At 39.2% G+C, this 22992-nt stretch overlaps 2 protein-coding genes across 5 annotated transcripts; one reads left to right on the top strand and one right to left on the bottom strand.

The window, feature by feature from the left end:
- Positions 1 to 273: 273 nt before the first annotated feature.
- On the top strand, positions 274 to 7659 carry nostrin (nitric oxide synthase trafficking). 4 transcript variants are annotated; one of them, XM_034297671.1, is made up of 16 exons: positions 274 to 408; positions 610 to 695; positions 969 to 1052; positions 1154 to 1216; positions 1297 to 1474; positions 1555 to 1617; positions 1729 to 1827; positions 1972 to 2097; positions 2989 to 3087; positions 3187 to 3312; positions 3422 to 3530; positions 5220 to 5308; positions 5400 to 5525; positions 6230 to 6467; positions 6569 to 6652; positions 6757 to 7659. In XM_034297671.1, exons 1-16 carry the CDS (start codon positions 382 to 384, stop codon positions 6891 to 6893), a joined length of 1734 nt encoding a protein of 577 aa, XP_034153562.1. In that variant the 5' UTR covers positions 274 to 381; the 3' UTR covers positions 6894 to 7659. The 4 variants fall into 4 exon arrangements, with proteins under 4 accessions (XP_034153562.1, XP_010889206.2, XP_010889208.2 ...); XM_010890904.5 differs by having other exon boundaries at positions 276 to 408; positions 1393 to 1474; XM_010890906.5 differs by lacking the exon at positions 274 to 408 and having other exon boundaries at positions 969 to 1029; positions 1393 to 1474.
- A 2625-nt stretch (positions 7660 to 10284) lies between these two features.
- On the bottom strand, positions 10285 to 21508 carry abcb11a (ATP-binding cassette, sub-family B (MDR/TAP), member 11a). The gene is made up of 24 exons (XM_034286881.1): positions 21447 to 21508; positions 21164 to 21248; positions 20918 to 21051; positions 20602 to 20773; positions 18493 to 18617; positions 18243 to 18417; positions 18029 to 18142; positions 17842 to 17952; positions 17631 to 17753; positions 17315 to 17542; positions 17050 to 17220; positions 16683 to 16884; positions 15915 to 15987; positions 15682 to 15814; positions 15408 to 15563; positions 15191 to 15295; positions 14919 to 15080; positions 14612 to 14815; positions 14269 to 14510; positions 12707 to 12863; positions 12266 to 12463; positions 11892 to 12098; positions 10882 to 11028; positions 10285 to 10592 (listed from the first exon to the last, which is right to left on the bottom strand). The coding sequence occupies exons 2-24, from the start codon at positions 21227 to 21229 to the stop codon at positions 10392 to 10394; spliced, it is 3606 nt and encodes a 1201-aa protein (XP_034142772.1). The 5' UTR covers positions 21230 to 21248; positions 21447 to 21508; the 3' UTR covers positions 10285 to 10391.
- Between the last annotated feature and the right edge of the window lie 1484 nt (positions 21509 to 22992).

Here is a 22992-nt window from a genome sequence, read left to right as displayed (position 1 = left end):
GTTAAGTATTGGATACATGGGTGTCTGATGCAGAAATATTGTGGCAATTAATAGACCACTTTCTTTCACTGATTGTGAAAACATAATACTATTACCAGTATTTCAATTTTAATGGGCTGGATTTACTTTTCCTGCAAGAATGTGGATGTTTTGAATACTATTGAAAATAGATTTTCATGAATAAGAATTGCTACAAGTAAAACTTAAGAGCACAAAGTGACAGTGGATAGGTGAGGACATAAATGGTTGATTTATCCAAATTAGTTTTCTTTGTTCACTAGCTATTTGTCCACTGGCTATATGAGCCCAGGTGGTTTCTGCATGAATTACTTTTAGTTGAGTGTTCAAAGTGCAAAGTCAATAAACGAAGTTAGACGGAAAATGCCAGACCCTGTGAGCACCTGTACTGTGAGTAACTTACCTCCTTACAAAGTCTATTCTTAGTCAAATAGACCAAGGAATATCATATGTATATATTAGTATCCTTTAATTGTTAATATGAAGACTTTTTGGGTTGAAATGTATAGATTTTGTTCATAGCTGTTTGCTTCATTGGTTACCAAACCACAGTTTCATGAAATCATAATTTGTTGAATGTGTTTTATTTAGTACAACCTTTTATACCAAGATTTGAAGAGGTTTTCCAAAAATGGGGAGCATTTCTGCAAGGAGCTCATGACAGTATTTCAGCAAAGGTATGCTCTTATGTCTATGCACACAAAACTGCGGGAGAATATCCTGTAGTATTTCTTTGAGAATGTCATTACGCTAGAATTGGAACATATCAAGCATTGCACTTATTTGTATATTCATGAAATTTGTAATCATTTTTAGTTTTGTACTTAAGTAACTCAAACAATTCAGAACAGCATGCTGCAGTCCGTAACTTCCGGATTTCATTTTTATTACCTGTAGTTAGTGTTTCATCTCGTAACTAATGTCCCTTGTTGACATGGCTCTCACTGTAGGGCTGAGCTGGAGATCAGTTATGCCAAAGGACTACAGAAACTGGCAGGAAAACTCCTCAAGGTATCCAAAGGAATGAATGGCAAGTGAGTTGGCTAAATTTTTATGAAATGTCTGTAGTAAATTACAACTTATAATTAATCTAAAAGTTTTACTACAGCACTCTGTTTTTCTTATTTCCTTCAAGTTCCACGTACCAGGCTTGGTGCCATGTATCTGATGAAATGTTCTCCACAGCAGACACACACAGGTAGACCTTAATATAAGTATTTTCTGTAGTATAGATGAATATTATGTGGTCTAAGGAATTATATTGTGGTTTGTTCTCAGGGCACTAGGGAATGCTCTTCAGGTGGTTATATTGCGGTTTGTTCTCAGGGCACTAGGGAATGCTCTTCAGGTGGTTATATTGCGGTTTGTTCTCAGAGCACTAGGAAATGCTCTTCAGGCAGAAGCTATTTCAGATATTCGGCAAGTCATAGAGGAGCACAACAAGAGAAAGAGGACTGTGAGTAACTTCGATCCTATCGACACATTTTACACCATTGTACGTTGACACTAATGCTATTCTTATTCATTACTGTTTAGCTCGATACTGTTGTTGAGAAAACCAGGAAAAATGTTAACACAAACTGGAGTGAACAAATCAAGGTAAGCCATCCAGTCAAAGAAGTCTACACAGTAAAGAAAAAAATATATAATAAATAAAGTTTACTGATTGTAATTCGTATTATAAGTGTTTTATCACTTTTTCATCCACAGGTGAAGAAAACATTGTTTGGATTAACAAGAGAGCATGAGGACCTGTTCAATTTTGTTGAAAATAATGCTCACATTTGCACGGAAAAAGAAAAACAGAAGGTACTGCTCTACATATTTACTAACGTCCTGTCTGTTAAACTATTAATGCTTGATTATTTGAAATGTCCCATGTAATAGAAGTCTAACAATATTCCATTTCTAAACTCTGAAAAACACTAGTTGACTTGTTGACTTGTTGACTAGATGCTGAACAGACTGACAAAGTCTGCTGAGGCTCAGACTAGAGCAGATGAGCAGTACTTCAACATCAACATGGATGGTCATCAAATCAGACTGAAGTGGGAAAATGCTCTGAAAAACTGTTACCAGGTTCCTACAGTACATTTCTTTTTTAAACAGATTTTCAGGCATTTTATGCTTCATTGGACAGGAAAGTGGTGAAAGATTGTTTTTGCTGAGAGCTCTAAGCCATATTCAAACCCACTCAGCAAATATACATGAGCTCCCGAGATTGTCACTTAAAACATAATACCACCTTAAGCTACTCTACAGTACATTTCTTTATTGATATTGAAAATATACAGGGGGTGGACAAAATAACGAAAACAACATATGGAAAAGGACTGTTACTTTGAAGTAACTGAATCACAATTACAATTGAAGGGGGTGGAAATCAACTTAACACTGCGCTCCAGAACTTTCCTTAATGGTTCAATGATGTTCAATGATCTGGTGATTGGGAAGGCCATGGAAGTGGTTTGATGTCGTCCTTGTGTTCATTAAACAAATTTTGAATTTCTTTAACATTGTGGGCTGAAGGCATCCTTTGGCTTTATCTAAACATAAACCCGTCTGGAAGTAGGAAATAGGGTGAAAGATGACACATCAGACCATATAGGTTTTTTCCCTTGCTCAGGGATCCAGGTTTCCATCTTTTTGCACTTCCTTTGGATGAAAGCGGTTTCAGCCATGCCATTAATTCCAACTTTGTGAAACTCACGGCGTGCAGTTTTTCGATTTTGGGTCATCTATCCTTATTATGTCCTTTATTAATATATTGTCAGGTGTTTCTGTTATTTTGCTCACCCCCTATATACATGCCACCTCTATATCACTCACCTGGAGAAGGGGTTAAAGTGCATCATTTCATTTTGTCATTTCAGTTGTATGTGTCTTCTCATTATTTTGTTTAGTTACACATAGTTAAGAAGGGAAGAAGTATTGCTGCATCCATATTGTGTGATTACTTTATAATTTCAGATAATCCAGGAGCTCGAGAAACAGCGGCTAGAAGTTCTATGTAAAATACTGAATAAATACAACCTGTACATGGCAAGCTTCAGACAGACCCTCATACATGTGAGCTCCATCACTAAATAGGTTTTTGCAAATTGGTTGACCAACTTTCATCAAAGCCTACTAAGGAATCTGTTATTTGTGTCCTCTCGTATGACTTAGAGCCAGAAACAAATAGAACAAGCCATCCAGAGAGTCGATGTGGAAAAAGATATCCTAATCCTGTTGGAGGAAACTAGTGGAACAGCAGAGGACAACAAAGCAGAGTTTTTAATGACCGATTACTTTGTAAGGATTCATTTGTTAATATAATTATCAGCATTTTGTTGTTCATATACTTGTGTGATTTTTCCAGAGACATTACAATGACCAATCCTTAATGACCTAATGTTAATAGGAGGAGAACAGTAAGTCATTAATGGAAAAAGGCAGGAGAAAAGAGGCCATCAGGTCCAAACTCCTGCGTCTGGAGGACTGTATCACAAAAACAAAGAAGGACTGTGATGGTAAATGACCCAGTGTCAAAAAAATATCCACAGAAAAAATTGACATTTATATGTGGTTTTTTTTATGAGATACAGTGGATATAAAAAGTCAACACAACCCTGTTAAAATGCCAGGTTCTTGTGATGTAAAAGAATGAGACAAAGATAAATCATGTCAGAACATTTTCCACCTTTAATGTAACCTATAACATGAACAATTCAATTGAAAAACAAACTGAAATCTTTGAGGGGGAATCATTTAAAATAAGAAACTCACACTAACCTGGTTGCAGTAAGTGTACACACACTTAAACTAATACTTTGTCGAAGCACCTTTTGATTTTATTACAGCACTCAGTCTTTTTGGGTAGGAGTCTATTAGCATAGCACATCATGATGTGGCAATATTTGCCCACTCTACTTTGCAAAAGTGCTCCAAATTTGTCATATTGCAAGGACATCTCCTGTGCATATCCCTCTTCAGATCACTCCACAGATGTTCAATTGGATTCAGGTCTGGGCTCTGGCTGGGCTATTCCAAAACGTTAATCTTCTTCTGGTGAAGCCATGGTTTTGTGGATTTGTATGTGTGCTTTGGGTCGTTGGAGTGCTGAAAGGTGAACTTCCTCTTAATGTTCAGCTTTCTAACAGACGCCTGAAGGTTTTGTGCCAAAATTGCCTGGTATTTGGAACTGTTCATAATTCCCTCCACCCTGACTAAGGCCCTGGTTCCAGCTGAAGAAAAACAGCCCCAAAGCATGATGCTGCCACCACTATGCTTCAAACATACCTATTGGAATTATGGGCAAAGATTTTGACCTTGGTTTCATCAGACCATGACACATCTTCCCACAGGCTTTTGGGGGACTTGATGTTTGTTTTTGCAAACGTCAGCCGGGCTTGGATGTTTTTCTTTGCAAGAAAAGGCTTCCGTCTTGCCACCCTACCCCATAGCCCATTCTTATGAAGAATACGGGAGATTGTTGTCACATGTTGCACACAGCCAGTACTTGCCAGAAATTACTTTAATGTTGCTGTAGGCCTCTTGGAAGCCTCCCTGACCAGTTTTCTTCTCGTCTTTTCATCAATTTTGGAGGGGCGTCCAGTTCTTGGTAATGTCTCTGTTATGCCATATTTTCTCCTCTTGATGATTACTGTCTTTATTGTGTTCCATGGTTTATCTAATGCTTTGGAAATTCTATGTGTACCCTTCTCCTGACTGATGTCTTTCAACAATGAAATCCCTCTGATGTTTTGGAAGCTCTCTGCGGACCATGGCTTTTGCTCTGAGATGCAACTAAGAAAATGTCAGGAAAATCCTACTAGAACAGCTGAACTTTATTTGTGATTAATCAGAGTCACTTTAAATGATCCAGGTGTGTAATGACTTCTAATTAACATGAGTTGGAATGTGATTGGTTAATTCTGATTTCTGAACAGCCACATGCCCAGTTATAAGAGGGTGTGCACACAAATGCAACCAGGTTATTGTAAGGTTTTTATTGAAAAATGTCCCCCCTAAAACATTTCTGTTTTTCAATTGAATTGTTCACATTATAGGTCACATTAAAAGTAGAAAAAGTTCTGATATGATTTATCTTTGTCTCATTCTTTTAAAACACAAAAACCTGGCATTTTAACAAAGGTGTGTATACTTTTTATATCCACTGTAAATTTGTATGTGTTTGTCCTCTAATATATGAATAATAGGTCTTGACAGACTAATTAAGAACTACTCAGACAACCCATCATTCTCCAGCAAAAATAACCTGGAAGAAACCGAACAATTACTTGAAGAGGTACATTTACATACAGCAATGGATATGACTTAAATATTTATTGATTTTCCTGTATATTTCCAATCATTGTGTGTGCTGTTGATGTCTGCAGGCCACTTTAAAACTGGACCTTCTAGAAGCAACCCATTACAAACTTTCCACCACATTGGCTGAATTAGATGGAAAACCTAAGAGTTCGCATAAATTTTCTGACAGCATAACAAAATGGAAAGAAAAGGTACGTTCATTTGTGAATTTGGCAAGGCATTTACACAAATCATCTAGATCGTCTAGATTAATTTAAGACTTACAGGTAATACTATATAGTGTAAGTTCATATATTTTTAGGCATCTCAAACATATTATTGCATAAACTTTTTGATGACAAAAAAGACGAGCTAACTCCAATTTAGTAAGTACAGTAAGTTGATAGAAGTACAGTTCCTTCAGAATGCATTCCAGCCCATTCACTTTCTCCACGTTTTGTCACATTTAATTGAGAATTATTTACATTACTTTTTTGCCATCAAAAAAAAAATATGTTTTCAGACATTTGTGCCAATTTATTAAAAATAAAATATGGAAATGTTATTTCCATAAGTATTCAGACCCTGCTGTATAATTTGAATAGAAACGCATTAAGCAGTGATCACAGTTTCAAGACTTTTGGGGTATGCCTCGGGACTTTTTAAATGCTGTCCAATCAACTGAATTTACCACAAATGGACAATCAAGTTCTAAAGACATTTTAAGGATGATCAAAGGAAATGTGATGTCATGGGAAAGGGTCCGAATCCTTATGTACATAAGATGTTAATGTTTTTTTCATTTTAATAAATTGACACACATTTCTGAAAACGTGTTTTTCAAATATACATAATATACATAATTATTTACTTTCTGAAGGCAGTGTATCCTAACCTGTTTATGCTGTTTTCGAAGGATTGTGAGCACAGTATTGTTCAACTGGCCCGTCCAGTCAAAATCAGGAAGACACCTTTCAGATTGCATTTAAGGAGTTCTGTAAATTACAAAAGACCCTCCGTTAGTGTAAAATTAACAGAACCCTCATCCATGAAAGACAACGATAACTACAGAACCGGCATTCAAGATGGTGCAGCTTCACAGGAATGCATGTCTGCCAATAGGGCCATGTCCAAGAATGAAACAGAGGAAAGAGGTGACACCCATAAACATACTGTTTTATCAAAAACATGTACAATTCTAAACTTGAGATTAAGTACTAAGAAACACACTAACACAATAAAATGTCTCAATCAGGTGCACAGTGGATTTGCATTGGGAAATGCAAAGCTCTTTATGATTTCACATCGGACAAAGAGGATGAGTTGAATATGAAAGAGGGTAATGGACAGAAGCACGAAATATACTGTAACAAAGACGAAACACTTCCACTTATGGAACTCATTACTATACTAACACATTTTCTTTTTATTGAAATGTCACAGGAGATCTTCTTGAGATCTATCAAAAAGAAGACAGTGGATGGTGGTATGGGATACTGAATGGACAGATAGGCCATTTTCCTTCCACCTATGTTGAGGAGCTGCCAATGTTAAGTGTCGTAGAAACATTTGATGTATGATTTGGTCTGTGCAAGTGTGTGGCAAACCTCCCAGGGGGAATGGCATGTTGTGGTGGGCCAGAGAGTTTCAGGGGAGGCATGAAAACATTTGAAAGCAGTCATATCCTTTTTTAAATGTTTCATAAACAAGTCAAATTGTAAAGCCCAAGTGAAGCTGTTGTCTATTAGTGAGCACATATCATTGGTTGATGAATGCATTATTTCATGAAGTTCCATCACTTCTTCCCAGTTAACAATACAGCCATGAGCTGCAGGGGAACGCTGATCTTGCAACTGGCTCTATGTAATGTTGTTTACAGTTATTGACTGCTATTTAGAGAAAGCAGGGTTGTTTACTTGCTTATCAGCACTGATCAAAAATATTTGCTATAGTACGGTATTAAGCATAGCTGTAAAATAGGGACCTTAGCTGTTTTAAGGATGACCAGGATTCACCAGGAGAGAGGCAGATGGACAGACCGGGTTAAAACATGGATTCATATATTTACATGGTTATACCCTGCAATACTAAAATGATAGGTTATGTAGACTTCATAGTAAGTGTATGTTAAGAATTCAGTCTTGGAAAAACAATGCAGTTGCCTGGCCTCTTGTTTAAAACTTAAAGAGTAACCTCCTCCACTCTTATCATTAACTTATGCAGGATGGTGGTTTTATTGATCTCAGTTTGTCAGTCGGAGAGAATCTTGTCATTTCTCTTATTTGTGTGGTATTATATAAACATTATCAGTCTTGGAAAATTACTCAATTGTGGGGGGGGGGGGGGGGGGGGGGGGCTTTTCATTTAGAAACACATAGTTGCAGTGTTCAATCAACCCACTAAATCACTGAATGGGAAGTTTATCTAATTAAACAATAACATGACTGGCAACACTACAATGGCCGGACAAAATCAACAAGAGGAAATCATTGCAGACACAAAATCTTTTGAGCTTACAATAAGAAACTACTTCTGAAATACTCCATTTTAAATTACATCGTTCCCCAATACACTTCCATAATTTCCATTTTCTGCAATTGTGTGGTGGAAATCTAACAAATGGCTCTTTTCAGTCCAGCACTTGGCACTGTCCCTTTAAGGGAACATAGTATAAGGTGCAAGGTATGGTGAGATTGCACTTACACACAGTGAACTAATAAGGGTGGAGAAAGTACACAAGACTTATCTGAAGTCTGAAGTAGCTACTACCATTTGTTCAATGTATTAGATGTCTAAGAATGTTATTGTACTAAATATTTCACAGAATAAACAACCCCAAATAATTTTTGTGTGGGGTTCAGTTTCACAAGGCTACATAATGTTTGTCAATCATTTATTTTCTTCCATAACCATCAAATAGACCGGAGTTCTTTGTTCATTTTCAGAGAGGGGGCCACTTTTTGTTGTTGAGTAGCCCCACAAGACAAAATACTGCAGTTTCTAATGCACATAATGGGCCATGCTGAGCCCACAGGCCTTGCAATGAAGACCACTGAATTAGATGTACTTGTTTTCCAGAAGGAAGGAAAAAAAAACATTGCTGGATGCTATATGTCATTTAAGGTCTCAGCTTACACTATAAAAACTACAATATGTATCAAAGAACTGAATCTTCCTGAAGGTTAATGTACCTTTATAATTGTATGAATCAAATCAATGTAATCATTCATTTCAAAATAGTGAATATTTCATAAAAGATCAAGTATCAAACATCAAACATTCAGTCTTTCTAAGGTTAATAAAGCACACAGTTTTTTGTAAAAATAAATACTTATATCTAGGACAGACAAGCCACATGATTCATATCAACAATTGTAACCTTTTGAAGCAAAAGAAAGTCTTACTCTAGAAAACTGTATTGGCCTATGTAAATGTCTATTACATCATAAACATTCATTATACAGTACCAGGCAAATGTCTTAGACACCTCAAAAGTCAAACTAAAGACATTTATTTGGGTAATGAGTACAGTGAGGGAATTTTTTTTTTGATCCTCTGCTGATTTTGTATGTTTGCCCACTCACAAAGAAATGATTAGTCTATAATTTGAATTGTAGTTTTATTTGAACAGTGGCACAATAACAACAACAAATCCAGAAAAACGCATGTCAGAAATGCTTTGTGAAATAATTATTCAAAATAAGTATTTGACCCCTCTGCAAAACATGACTTACTTGGTACTTGGTGGCAAAACCCTTGTTGGCAATCACAGAGGTCAGACGTTTCTTGTAGTTGGCCACCAGGTTTGCACACATCTCAGGAGGGATTTTGTCACGCTCCTCTTTGCAGATCTTCTCTAAGTCATTAAGGTTTCAAGGGTGACATTTGGCAACTTGAACCTTCAGCTTCCTCCACAGATTTTCTATGGGATTAAGGTCTGGAGACTGGCTAGGCCACTCCAGGACCTGTCCTGGCTGAGAGAAGGAGGTTCTCACCCAAGATTTGACAGTACATGGCCCTGTCCATCGTCCCTTTGATGCGGTGAAGTTGTCCTGTCCCCTTAGCAGAAAAACACCCCCAACGCATAATGTTTCCACCTCCATGTTTGACGGTGGGGAGGGTGTTCTTTGGGTCATAGGCAGCATTCCTCCTCCTCCAAACACGGCGAATTGAGTTGATGCCAAAGACCTTGATTTTGGTCTCATCTGACCACAAAGTTTTCACCCAGTTCTCCTCTAAATCATTCAGATGTTCATTGTCAAACTCACTCCATGAGGTGAGATCTTGCATGGAGCCCCAGACCAAGGGTAGATTGACAGTTCTTTTGTGTTTCTTCCATTTGTGAATAATCGCACCAACTGTTATCACCTTCTCACCAAGCTGCTTGGCGATGGTCTTGTAGCACATTCCAGCCTTGTGTAGGTCTACAATCTTGTCTCTGACATCCTTGGACAGCTCTTTGGTCTTGGCCATGGTGGAGAGTTTGGAATCTGATTGATTGCTTCTGTGGACATGTCTTTTATACAGGTAACAAGCTGAGATTAGGAGCACTCCCTTTAAGAGTGTGCTAGATTAGGAGCACTCCCTTAAAGAGTGTTTTTCTGGATTTTTGATTGTTATTCTGTCACTGTTCAAATAAACCTACCATTAAAATGATAGACTGATAATTTCTTTGTCAGTGGGCAAACGTACAAAACTTTTTCCCTCACTGTATATATTTGTACTATATATATATAGCTCTGTAAAAAATTAAGGGGCCACTGCACCTTTTTCTTTCGATTCCAAAATGGTTGATTTTCAAAGGAATATCTACATAGGCGTATAGAGGTCCATTATCAAAAGAAAATGGTAGTGTATATATAATATATACAGTACAAGTCAAAAGTTTAGAAACTCATTCAAAGGTGTTTCTTTTGTTTTTAATATTTTCCACATTGTAGAATAATAGTGGACTTTTGCACACTTCTGTACAATGGGAAAACACAGAGTATATCAAGTAAAGAAAACCTTTTCCTCTATAGAGTTTAATGTGCTGTCAACAAACTCATAAAGCATCCCCTTTTCAGAAAACTTTTGGTTTAGCTGATCGGAGCACCCGTTGTGACTAGTTTGTAGTAGGCAGCCCTCTTATCCATGAGTGTTTCGTGACTGCCACTTTCTATAACAGCGCCTTGAGACATGACTGCTATGATATCTGCATTCTGGATGGTGGACAATCTGTGGGCTATGACAATGCAGGTGCGTCCACGTCTGGCCTCATCCAGAGCCGCCTGCACAGTCTGTGGAGGAAATAGATGGCAGAGTTGAGACCAAGGCCGGCTAAAGCCTTTTGGGGGCCCTAAGCCAAATTTGATCCCTAGAGGTTAGGAGTCCTAAGCGACTGCTTATGTCGCTTATGCCTGGAACCGGCCCTGGTTGAGGCTGTTCGACCATTCTATAATACATCACACAGTATATGCCATGCTAAGAACCTTTTCATTTAAGCAAATGCATCAATGAGCTGTAGAGAAGATGAGTCATCTCATGAGAAGGAATAAGCAAGAAGTTATTGGGGTGGCCTATGGGTACCTTTTCACTCTCTGTGTCCAGTGCAGAGGTGGCTTCGTCCAGCAGCAAGATCTTGGGGTTCCTGACTATGGCCCTAGCAATGGCGATGCGTTGTTTTTGTCCCCTTGAGAGCTGGGAGCCCTGGGCACCAACCTGAGTCTCGTATTTCTGCCAGAGTCGAACACATTAGAGTACTAACAATATGATGAGAGCTCACAGTGTCAGCGTATGTTTCATTGCAATTTCTTTTACATTTTTTCATATGCTACTATTCAGAGTAAAATACAATTAGTTCACTCCCAAAGTAACTAGGTTGGGACAAATGCTTAACACATTCATTGTTTAGTACAACTTAAATCAATAAACTAGCTATCATTAAGTCAATGCTAGTAGTGAACAGAGTCAAATATTAGTGTTAGTTTACAAAAGGGAACAGCATTGGGTGTGGGATTATTTAAGATCCTATTTAAAGAGGTCAGGTTTTAGATATGTTCAGAAGATGGAAAGGGACTGCAGTCTGGGTATCAAGGGGAAGCTGGTTGTAGCACTGTGTGGTTTTTTGTTTTGCTCTGAGATGCATGGGAAGTTGGTGAACCGGGCTACAGGCCCGAATAAAGCAGTTCCTTTTGTACCCCACAGTGGGTTTCCTATCTAATTTTTTCTAACACCTGTCCTGCGAAGAGGGAGACCCGACGCCAAAGGTTCACAAGAAATATTTGCATTCTTATATTAAGTGAAGTGAGATAGTATTGCAAGTTACAGTCCATTTTTTGTCCCAATTTCCATCTGTAAATGTTCAAAAGATAGTTTGTTAGAAATGTGTTGATAGTGTTACTATCTGTGGATAAGCAAGTGCCTGCTAAGGTAAGAGTTAAGGTTTAGAATAAGGCTTAAGGTAAGGGATAGAGTTAAAGGTAGGATAAAGGTTAGAGTTAGTAGATAAGTTAGTAGGGACTCTCAAAATAAAGTGTTACTGTATTACTTATAAGAAGCACTACAGAGACAGCCTTGTTTCAGTTAACAAAACTCACATCTGGCAGTGTCATCACAAAGTCATGGAGAAATGCTTTCTTGGCAGCGTCAACAATCTCCTCCATGCTCACGTTCCTAGTGTTGTCACCATACTGGATGTTTTCAGCAATACTGCAGTCAAAAAGCACTGGCTCCTGGGAGACAATGCCAATCTGAGCCCTCAAGAAGGGCACATTGACAGTGTGTGATGGACGTCCATCGATTAACTACAATAGAATGGGAACATGGATAGAATTATTTGTACAGTACCTGACAAATAATTGTAATAGGCTGTGAAAGACACAGGGTGTACACTTAAATAATTGATCCTGTAATTATGTACCATCATTACATACTAATGACCACATAAATTAAGTCTTGCGTAGGGACTTACCACTGTGCCCTCATCTGGATCATAGAATCTCTCCAGCAACTGCACACTAGTGCTCTTCCCACAGCCACTACTGCCCACAAAAGCTAGCGTCTGACCCGGCTTCACAGACACAAGTAGTCCATTTAGCACCTGGATGTCAGGCCGGGTGGGGTAGGTGAATTTGCAGTTGATGAATTCTAGCTCACCTTTGAAATTCTCCTGGAGAAAGGGCACAGCGTGATTAAACACTTTGGATGTAAATGTAAAAGTCAAGGTTTATCTTTTTTATATTCCAGGACAACAGATAAGGAAAACTGGCAGTCTATTCAACATTTAAAAAAGGCTTTGAAAGTTTTTCATCTGAATTAAAAGGGATATAAGACACAATCATTTTATATTTATACTAAAAATAACAGCTGTAGTGCAGCTTGTAGTAGAAAGCTTAAGACAAGTTTTTCTTACCCATTTCTCTCCGTCTGTCTGACTCAGGCTGATTTTGGGGACTCGGTCCAATAATATGAATAACTGGGCTGCTGCAGTCTTGGCCTTGGCATAGTCTGGGGTGAACGAGGAAGCCTTTCCTAGGGCAGTGCCACTGATCACAATGGAAGAGATCACTCTGTGGAAATACACACACAATTGGCATAAGGTTGACAATAGCGTCTATAGCATGTTTAGAACGGTTAACAGCTAAATGTGTATGTTCTCTATTCCACATAAGCAACTGCCAAGAAACTGAAAGTCTCATACAACACTTTTCAGGCTGGGTGTTTTGTAAAAACACTTTGTGAGCACTGCTGATGTGTCTAGTTTGAGAAACAGACACTTCACAGGTGTTCAACTGGCACCTTCATTAAATAGTACCCACAAAACACCAGTCTCAGCGTTAGCAGTGAAGAGGCGACTATGGGATGCTGGGCTTCTAAGCAGAGTTGCAAAGTTAAAGCCGTATATCAGCCTGGCCAATAAAAAGAAAAGATGAAGATGGGCAAAAGAACACGGACACTGGAAAGAGATAGACTGGAAAAAGGTATTCTGTCTATAATTGAGTGGCCAGCACAGTCACCGGATCTCAACCCTATTGAGCTGGTGTGGGAGCAGATTGACCGTATGATATGTAAGTGCCCATCAAGCCAAATCAACTTGTGGGAGGTGCTTCAGGAAGCATGGGGTAAAATCTCTTCAGATTACCTCAACAAACTGACTATAGAATGCCAAAGGTCTGCAAGGCTGTAATTGCTGCAAATGGAGGATTTAAAAAAAATAATACTAAAAATGTGTAATAGTCCAAAAGGGTGAATACTTAAGAGCCTATGTCTTAAAAAAAAAAACATCCATCATTCTAGACCATTATGACAATTTTTTTATTTGCTGACTGTAGACACTAAAGCACAGGATTAATATTATTTCTTACTCCAACTTGAAGCAAAGTAGTTTCCTTCTTCTGTGCTGATGTGGTATACTGTATGTACGCAATAACAGGATTGTTTTTCTAGGCTTTTTTGAGATTTTTGAGTGGACATTCTGCTGTAATTTTAGCTGAGTCACAACCCTGCCCAGCTTTACACTCAGTTGCATGTTGCCATACCAACCTGATAAATATAGATCTGAGTTAGAGATGTGATTTCTACCAATTAGAACATGGCATGTTTTTAACTCCTAAATTATAGTGCAGTTTCTTTGAGTTATAGTGAGTTTTTGTGTAGTTATATTTCAAGTCTCTGAGGTAAAAATGTGTCTAGCCTGCCAGAGCCAGGCATGTCTAGAGAGAAGTTGTTGTTGTGTGGTTATGTAGTCACCATAAGTCTCAACATATTCATTTATTTGGTTGCAAACTTATTGTAACTGCAAATTGCACAAACATCATATTGTTGCCATATATTAGCTTTTTTTTTTAATAATGTAAATCAGGAGAATGTTTTGTTTTGGGTGGATTACCTCTTTAACAGGCTTTCCTTCTAATGATATAGATACTTCATAATTTAGCGAAAACACACATCATTTAGCGAAACAAACAAGCCTACCTGAAGACCACCAAGTAATGCAATCCTTCCGAGCTGACCAGGTAGCCTCCATATCTAAAAGCGGCAGCATACGTCATAAAGATAACACATTGAGAAAAGGCAAAACAGATGCCATAGATGTTGGCCTTCTTCTTGGCAGAATTATAGGGAGCCTCCAGCTGCTGTTCGTATGTATCTACAAATGTGCTTTCCTTGGCCAGCCCTGCTATAGTCCTGATGTTGGCTAGAGCCTCGCTGGAAACCTGTGGGGGGAAATACATATGATAACGTCTCTAAATCACTACAGAGAATAAGCAGAATCAGTTTCCTTAATTTTATCGCAATAACAGGGTTTTTAACTTACCTGTCCTGCTGTTTCCATGGCCTTCTTATCCTCATTTGCAAAACCTGTCAGCATTTTGGCTTGGAAGGCCCCAGACAGCCCAATGAGTGGTAAAAAGCACATAACCACCAAGCTTAACTTCCAGCTGAAGTAGAAAGCAATGATCAAAGCCGCTCCAATGTTGGTCAAGGAGTTCACAATCATACCAATTTGCGATCCAGTGGCCTATAGAGGAAATACGTTTACACACCATTCACGCAAGCAAAATACTTTTTTACTGTAATAATTAAATTCCATTAGATACAAATGCTGTGTCCCTGACACGCACCCCCTGGACCATGGATGCGTCGCTGGCCAGCCTGGTGGTGAGAGCTCCAGGGCTGTTTCTGGGATCATCAAACCAGGCCACCTCCTGTCTCAGCATGGCCTGGAAGCCCACCTTTCTCAGCCTGCGGGTCAACAGCTCCCCAGACTTCCCAAAGGCGTAGCCCTTCCCGGAGAACAACAACATGTGTTCAGACACATCGCTACGGCCTGTCGTCAGAACGCATACTGTGAACTGCAAATGCACGATTCTACTCAAGAATGTATAGACGCTACCTGTAAAAACTGAGAGAAGAAACTTGTTACCGCCACAGCACAGAACAGGATACATATCCCATTGATCTGCACTCTTTGTTCATCCACATCAAGTATAGAGAACGTCTGGGAATGTAAACAACGACATTGATGAAATAACTTTAATGGAACAACTACCAGCACCGGCTGATAAGACATGTATGCATTTGATATCCACAACATCTTTTATCCATCTCACCCCAAGAATCTGGCTGAACAAAATAGCATAGATTGGATTGACAGAGCCATTTATGGCAGCTCCTATTGATCCTATTAACATATAGGGCCATTCTGACTTGTTGTACTTTAGAATTCGTGCCACGGGTGCTGGTTCCACATGTTCACTTGCTTCCTCCTTAAAATGCTGTAGGAAAATATTAGGGACATTCAATTATTTTACATTTTTGAAGGAGGGAAAATGTATGAAAGTGTATTTAAACAAAATGGAGAATATAAGGCCTTGAGTTCAATACCTTTAAACTTTGAGGGTTGATCTTGTTCTCCATTGAAGCAAGGAATTGGTCTGATTTAACTGTTATACTGCCAGCTATGGCATCAGGGATTTCATTTGACAGTTGGGTGTGAGATCGCAGGCGAAGAGATTGCCTTTAGGAAAAATAATGAATAATACAGGCTTAAAAAAGTTGCTCTGCTTAATCACTTTCTTTTTCAGAAGCACTGTCTATTCTGCAGTGACTAGGTTTACCTCAACACAGATTCATAGCTTCCATGACTAAAACTCGTCACATTCTGAAGGACTTCTTGTTCAACATCCAGACCTATAATTAAACAAATGACAAAACATGAAAGTTAAAATGATGCACCACACATAGTGCTTTGCGTTTTGGTCTCAAAATGCAAGCTGTGGTCTCATCTTACCACAAATCTTGCCACCTTCCATTTTAGGCCAGTTTTGCACTTGTAATATGGGGGCACCTTTACTCCAATCCCAGCCACTAAATTCTGTAGCTCTTTGGAAGTGATTATTGACCTCTATATGGATTCTCCCAGAAATGTCTCTGTTTGAGTGATAGATTTTGAGTGAGCTTTTTCTTGTCAGTGCCTGGGTGGTTAGATGCAGTTTCTACTTCATGATTATTTGAACCAACTTAAATTATATTATTTTGTACTCTTTACACATAATCAGTGCATTTGTATTTCTTAATCTCAAATTTCTGTAGAATGCTCTTTGGTCCTAATTTTCTTTTAGATTCACAAGGTGGCTAATGGTCCTTTAACAGTGGGTTTTTGATCACATGTGGATGGCAGTGGTAAGACAACAGTTTCATTGTTAGGGCAATTTATTTAATATGTGTAAACTGTAATCTGTGAAGGCAAAATATTTTCATTATATTTTTACAAATATATCACAACATAAAACCAATGTCAACGTACAATATATATGTAAATTTAAATACACATGTATAAACAAAAGTAAAAAATGTATCTGTATAAAATGCTTGAATTTACCTACCTTGGCTTGCTTTGTCATTGGGCAAGTCATTTCCTTGGTTCTGAAGGGTGACGAGGGTGAAGAAGACGCCTTTCTTTTCTAGAAGCTCATTATGTGTTCCTCTCTCCACTGCTTGTCCATGTTCAAAACCAACAATGACATCTGCATTGTGAATAGTGGAGAGACGATGGGCGATTGTAATGGTTGTTCTGCCCATTCGAGCCTAGACATTGAAAGATTCAATCAAATACGTAAGTCTGAGAGCACATCTACCATCTAACAGTACAACATAGGCAAGTAATGATGTGAAACAGGAATCAATATATAATGCACTTAGGACTGGTTTTATTATTTCAATGATGTTCTCTGCTTTGACTGAGTTACCTACATTGTCAAGTGCCTCCTGTACAACAGCCTCACTCTCATTATCCAGAGCTGAGGTGGCCATGTCCAGCAGCAAAATCCTGGGTTTTCGGATCAGAGCTCTGGCGATAGCGATCCTCTGCTTCTGACCTCCACTCATCTGGCCACCGCCTTCACCCACTAGTGTATCAAACCTCTAAATAACCACAGACACATTTTCTCTGTGTTTGTGTTTCTTGTAAGCGCCAGTCTCAGGGATACTATTTCTGTGCTAATGGTGTCTGTAGTACCTGTGGTAGTTCCATGATGAAGTTATAGGCGTTAGCCTCCTTGGTAGCCTGGATGATGTCGTCCATGGTGACTCCAGGCCGTCCGTAGCGGATGTTCTCAGCGATGGTTGTTGAGAACAGCACTGGCTCTTGCTCTACTATTCCAATTAGTGAGCGAAGCCATTGGAGGTTCAGGCTGCGGATGTCATGGCCATCCAATGTCACCTTCGAACAAGGAATATTAAAGGTGTGTGCATTTGACAGAATCAAACTGGACTTAGCTTTAATCATATGTTAAGTACCCTAAACATGTGGGTTAGGGGTGGCCTTTTACCATTCCATCCTTGGGGTCGTAGAATCTCTGAAGTAGTTGAATTGCGGTGCTCTTCCCTGATCCACTTGGCCCAACAATAGCTGTGGTTTCTCCAGCTCTGATCAGCATGCTCAAATTATTTAAAATCTAAGCAAATGGATGGTGGTTTTATATTGAGAGCTCTTTTTAGGATGAAGAAAATGTTTAGAAAAGGTGAGCAAGGAGACCAATTTACCTTCACTTCTGGTCGAGAGGGATAGTTAAAAGTGACATTGTGGAATTTAATGTCACCTTTGACCTTGTCTAGTCGGTGTCCCTCCTCTGAGAAACAATCAATTTCTGGCTCCTGAAAGTTCACAGGTTTATAAAATACTGAAATATAGTGATTTACAGTTCATCATTCTCCGAAATGATAGCCTTACCCGGTCAATGGTATCAAATATGGTCTTTGCTGCAGCTCGACCTGAGGCGAAGGCTTCCAGGCAGGGTGAGGCCTGACCCAAGTTCATAGCTGCCATGAGAACTCCAAAGAATACCTGTAGACATAGATACCAGTCACCATATCCTTAATGTTTACCATTCCAATTATTATGTTTTTGAAGCATATTTATTCTGTGATAATGTTTGTGCACATACCTGAACTAGTGTGCCAGGGGAAAGCTCATTGGTTTCAATAACGAGTTTGGAGCCATACCAGAATGCCAAAGCATAGCAGAGGAAGATTATACACCAAAGGAATCCTTGAAATACTCCAATGACCGTCCCCTTTTTTACACCCCAATTCTGAGCCTCAATAAGGTTTTTGTCATACCTGTTGAAACGTGAAAAACACTTTAATTATATGCTATATGATTGAAGTCTGTAAGGAAGGGGTATTTCAAGTTACCTTTCTGCTTCCTTGTCCTCCCCTCCAAAGGCTGCCACTGTTCTGATGGATGACAGCACCTCATCAGCCACAGCCCCAGCCTTGGCATAAGCCTGGAGCTCCCAACCTGTTAATCTGGCCACAGCCTGAGAAGTGAATGAATGGAGAATACTTTAACAGCATTTTTATGTATTTCTATAAACCAGACAGTTTCTTTCTATAGTGCACTTCATAAGTACAGTGGTGGTTAAGTCCAAATTGTATTTTTTCTGTATCTCTTCCTCTCTTTCCGCCGCTAAAGCACATTTCTTCCAAATCCAGTCCTGTAACCAAAAAAACACTTGCTACCTTCTCACTCCTCAACCCTGTCTTTTATCTTCCTTTTCTGCAGAGGACTACGTTAACTATTTAGAAAAGAAAGGCAAGGACTTTTACCTGCTCTCCTTTCAACTTTGCCTGCTCTCTTCAGGTGAAATCCTGCAATTAGGAGTGTCTAGATTAACGGACAAGCTGCCCTGTCAACCCTAGCCCGTACTCCTTCTCCCTATCATTTCTGGAGACCAAATATTCTCTCAATAGAATATTCTCTCATCCCTGATCCGCTGAAGTCACTGTCTCTGATTTCAAGACCAGAAAGACAGATGCTCTCTTTTAAAAAATTAACAGCACTTGACCCCTCTGATATCAAAATTTGAGGTCAAAACCCTCCTTTATTATGTCTTGCATTTATAAACCAGTGTAATGTTCCTGACCAACCTGTCGAAGTTGCATCGATTTCAAACATGATTGACAACTTCATGTCGTACTCCTCAAAAATCTAGATAACACCATGGTCCTAGACTACACCATGGTCCTAGATGACACCATGGTCCTAGATGACACCATGGTCCTAGACTACACCATGGTCCTAGATGACACCATGATCCTAGATGACACCATGGTCCTAGACTACACCATGGTCCTAGATGACACCATGGTCCTAGACGACACCATGGTCCTAGACGACACCATGGTCCTAGATGACACCATGGTCCTAGACGACACCATGGTCCTAGATGACACCATGATCCTAGACTACACCATGGTCCTAGATGACACCATGATCCTAGACGACACCATGATCCTAGACTACACCATGGTCCTAGACTACACCATGGTCCTAGATGATACCATGGTCCTAGACTACACCATGGTCCTAGATGACACCATGGTCCTAGACTACACCATGGTCCTAGATGACACCATGATCCTAGATGACACCATGGTCCTAGACTACACCATGGTCCTAGATGACACCATGGTCCTAGACGACACCATGGTCCTAGATGACACCATGGTCCTAGACTACACCATGGTCCTAGATGATACCATGATCCTAGATGACACCATGGTCCTAGATGACACCATGGTCCTAGACTACACCATGGTCCTAGACGACACCATGATCCTAGATGACACCATGGTCCTAGATGACACCATGGTCCTAGATGACACCATGGTCCTAGACTACACCATGGTCCTAGATGACACCATGATCCTAGACTACACCATGGTCCTAGATGACACCATGGTCCTAGACTACACCATGGTCCTAGATGACACCATGATCCTAGACTACACCATGGTCCTAGATGACACCATGATCCTAGACGACACCATGATCCTAGACTACACCATGGTCCTAGACTACACCATGGTCCTAGATGACACCATGGTCCTAGATGACACCATGGTCCTAGATGACACCATGTCTGGTGTTCATCCTTCCCTAGTGCAGCCGTCTCCTCAGCTAACTCCACTGGCTTCCATCTAAAGCAAGTTCTTCATTCTGAGGTTTTTCTGTTCTACAGGAGGGAAGCTCCTGTTTCACCCAGACAAAACTCTTCTGTGTCCTTTCACTCCAATGATGGAACCAGAAGCTTGGACAGCTGGGTCCCTACCTACCCTATTTTCAGAAAACCTATAAAATCCATTAATTTTTTTAGGTTTTTGTTTTTCACTTCCTTCTAGAACTGTCTTTGAGGATTACTGGTATGTATTTTTGTCCCACTGAGCTATCTTAAGATAAACTGACTCTAAGCCATTGTGGATAAGAGAGTCTGTTAAATGAAGACAATTTACCAAACTTACCATGGCCATTAGTCCAGCAGCAAGTCCAATAAGTGGGCTTACTGCGATGACCACCAAGGTCAACTTCCATCCTCCAATGAATCCCACCATGAAGCCAAAGATGAACGTGGAGATCCTCTCAATGAAGATAGACACCTGGTCTGCTATAGCATTGTTGATCTTGTTGATGTCGCTGAGGTGAGGAAAATAAGTTCAGTAACACAATGGTCTGAATAAAATGGGTCAGACTCAAAAAGGGGCATTTCTAGATTTTTTTTTCAAAAATCCTCACTGATGCACAGGTCTGAAGAAAATTGTCCATGAGTTTAGGACTTACTCTGATATCCTGGTGTTTAATTCTCCAACAGAATTGCAGTCAAACCAGCCAATCTCCATTTGCATGATCTTCCTAAAATAAGTTTTTCTTATTCTCTGGATTTGTTTGGCAGCAGCAGACACCCAGAGGGCAATCTACACAGAACAGGATTGGTTATATGTTTAGTAAAATCAGTTTTAACTGGATTGACCTAATAAAAAGAACAAAACCTAGCGGAGAGACAAGCTTCATTATGAACCTACTTACTTGAAAATAACTAACAATAAGGACCCCTAATCCAATTCCAACATAGTAATATGCAAACATGGTCATCTGTGCTTCAATATCCACCCTGCAAAATGAAGAGATGCTTTACAAATAAACTGTATGTATTCGTACAGACATTTCCTTATGGTCAACCTCGAAAACATGGAGCTTTTCCTGCAGGCGAATTAAAAAGTGCAAATGTAATGTGAGCCATAACCAATTGTAATCCGAATCTTTAGCATCAGCATTGCTAGTTGTCTGCAACAGGAAAGTGTCAACTCACCCGCAGAAGACTGTTGTGTTCTCCGCTATTTCAACTATGGAGCCGTTGTTCCATGTGATGGTGTTGTTGCTGCAGGTTTTGTTGGGGTCAGCTAGTTCTTGGACCTCCAGCTCGTATGCCACAAATGTGTCCGTCATCATGCCATACACCAGCAGCATGAGAGGAGAGGCTGCCCCATGGACTAGTGCACACAAGCCCCCCACCACCATCATCAGAGTGTCCTTCCATGTTGCAAATCGAAACTGGGTCCAATAACAGCTTACATTATTTGGAAACAAGTAAATAAAACATTTTGCAATCATTTCAGAATAAGTGGTTTACATTTTCTTTTATGTTTAATTTACCAGCTGAAAGTATCCAACACTCAGTAGTTTTTCTTTTTTCTTTTCATCTCTGCAATCAAAACAGTTAAATGATTAAAGAAAAATATTTACAAAATGTATTAAGAAGAGCAGTACTGTTAGTGTAGTTAAAACCAGACACTTACCTTTTTTCATTCTCTGTTCGAAAAGAGAGATCAACGTTTACTGTTAGTGGGGCATAATCATGTTAGTATCATTGTATTTCTGTGGTAATTAGAGGAAGAAACAGGCCTCTTACTTTCTTCTTTTGTTTCTGGATTTGTTTGCCACTTTTCTTCATTATTGTCTTCCGGTAGAGAAGCTACCTTCTTCATATTTATGCCTGTAATTCTGCCAGGCACCACTGAGGACCACTGGGCCAATTGGGATTAAACTGTTTAGCTCACAAACTTCTTCACCCACAGAATATATTCACCATCTGAATTGTAAGGTCTGCTAATCCAAATGTAAATTTATGATTTTGTATGATAAAATGTATACACCAAAATCCATCTTGACATTTTTGGAATTTTGTTGTGGAATATTAGGCTGCCATAACCATGTATTGTAAAAGCCCTAGTGGGATTATCATCTCCTGACAATGAGGGAAACGTATTAAGTATACTTCTAGATTCATATTACGAGTCCCGGATCATAGGGGAAAAAAATGCAAGTAGCGTCCCCAATTTTCTAAATATATTTGCAAATATGAAAATGACAGTAGATGTATGTCCATGAAAGAGGGTAGGCTAGTGGTTTAAAGTATCTGCCTGCTCCCAGGTCATTGCTTTAAAGGATAAGTTATTCTCAATAAACTCACCTGGTAAATTAAGGCAAAACAAAATTATGTAAAATAGACATATCACATAGTTATGAATTAGTTCTGCTCATGGCTCATTTCCTAAATTAAAGAATATATTAACATAGTACACAAGAAAATGTAAATCAAATATTTAAAGTATCTACCATGAAGATCCACCCCTGTTATGTGGACTGAAAAGTATTGCCCATTTAAGCATTCTGCCCCATCTTACTAAGAACAAATGTACCTGTTTTCTCTTCTGTCAAGGACTCCTCTGATCTGAACAAGCCTTGGGTGTCTATTAACAATGAAAAAAGTCCTTCCTACCAGAGGAAATTCCTATCTTATTCATAGTGTACGCCTTTTACACTATCTCCCCCTCTATTGGACTGATAAGAATGAT

This window comes from Esox lucius, chromosome 16 (genome assembly GCF_011004845.1).
Source record: "Esox lucius isolate fEsoLuc1 chromosome 16, fEsoLuc1.pri, whole genome shotgun sequence".
NCBI classification, from domain to species: domain Eukaryota; kingdom Metazoa; phylum Chordata; class Actinopteri; order Esociformes; family Esocidae; genus Esox; species Esox lucius.
The sequence above is the reverse complement of the archived record's forward strand: the minus strand, read 5'-3'. Positions and strand labels throughout refer to the sequence as shown.

Coding starts and splice junctions, on each gene's coding strand:
- nostrin (XM_034297671.1), top strand. CDS start 382: ATGCCAGACCCTGTGAGCACCTGTACT. Junction 1,618..1,728: donor ACTGGAGTGAACAAATCAAG/GTAAGCCATCCA, acceptor TTTCATCCACAG/GTGAAGAAAACATTGTTTGG. Junction 3,313..3,421: donor TTTTAATGACCGATTACTTT/GTAAGGATTCAT, acceptor TAATGTTAATAG/GAGGAGAACAGTAAGTCATT.
- abcb11a (XM_034286881.1), bottom strand. CDS start 21,229: ATGACCATGTTTGCATATTACTATGTTGGAATTGGATTAGGGGTCCTT. Junction 18,143..18,242: donor CCCCTGGCACACTAGTTCAG/GTATGTGCACAA, acceptor CTATGTCTACAG/GTATTCTTTGGAGTTCTCAT. Junction 17,221..17,314: donor TCATCATGGAACTACCACAG/GTACTACAGACA, acceptor GTGGTTATTTAG/AGGTTTGATACACTAGTGGG.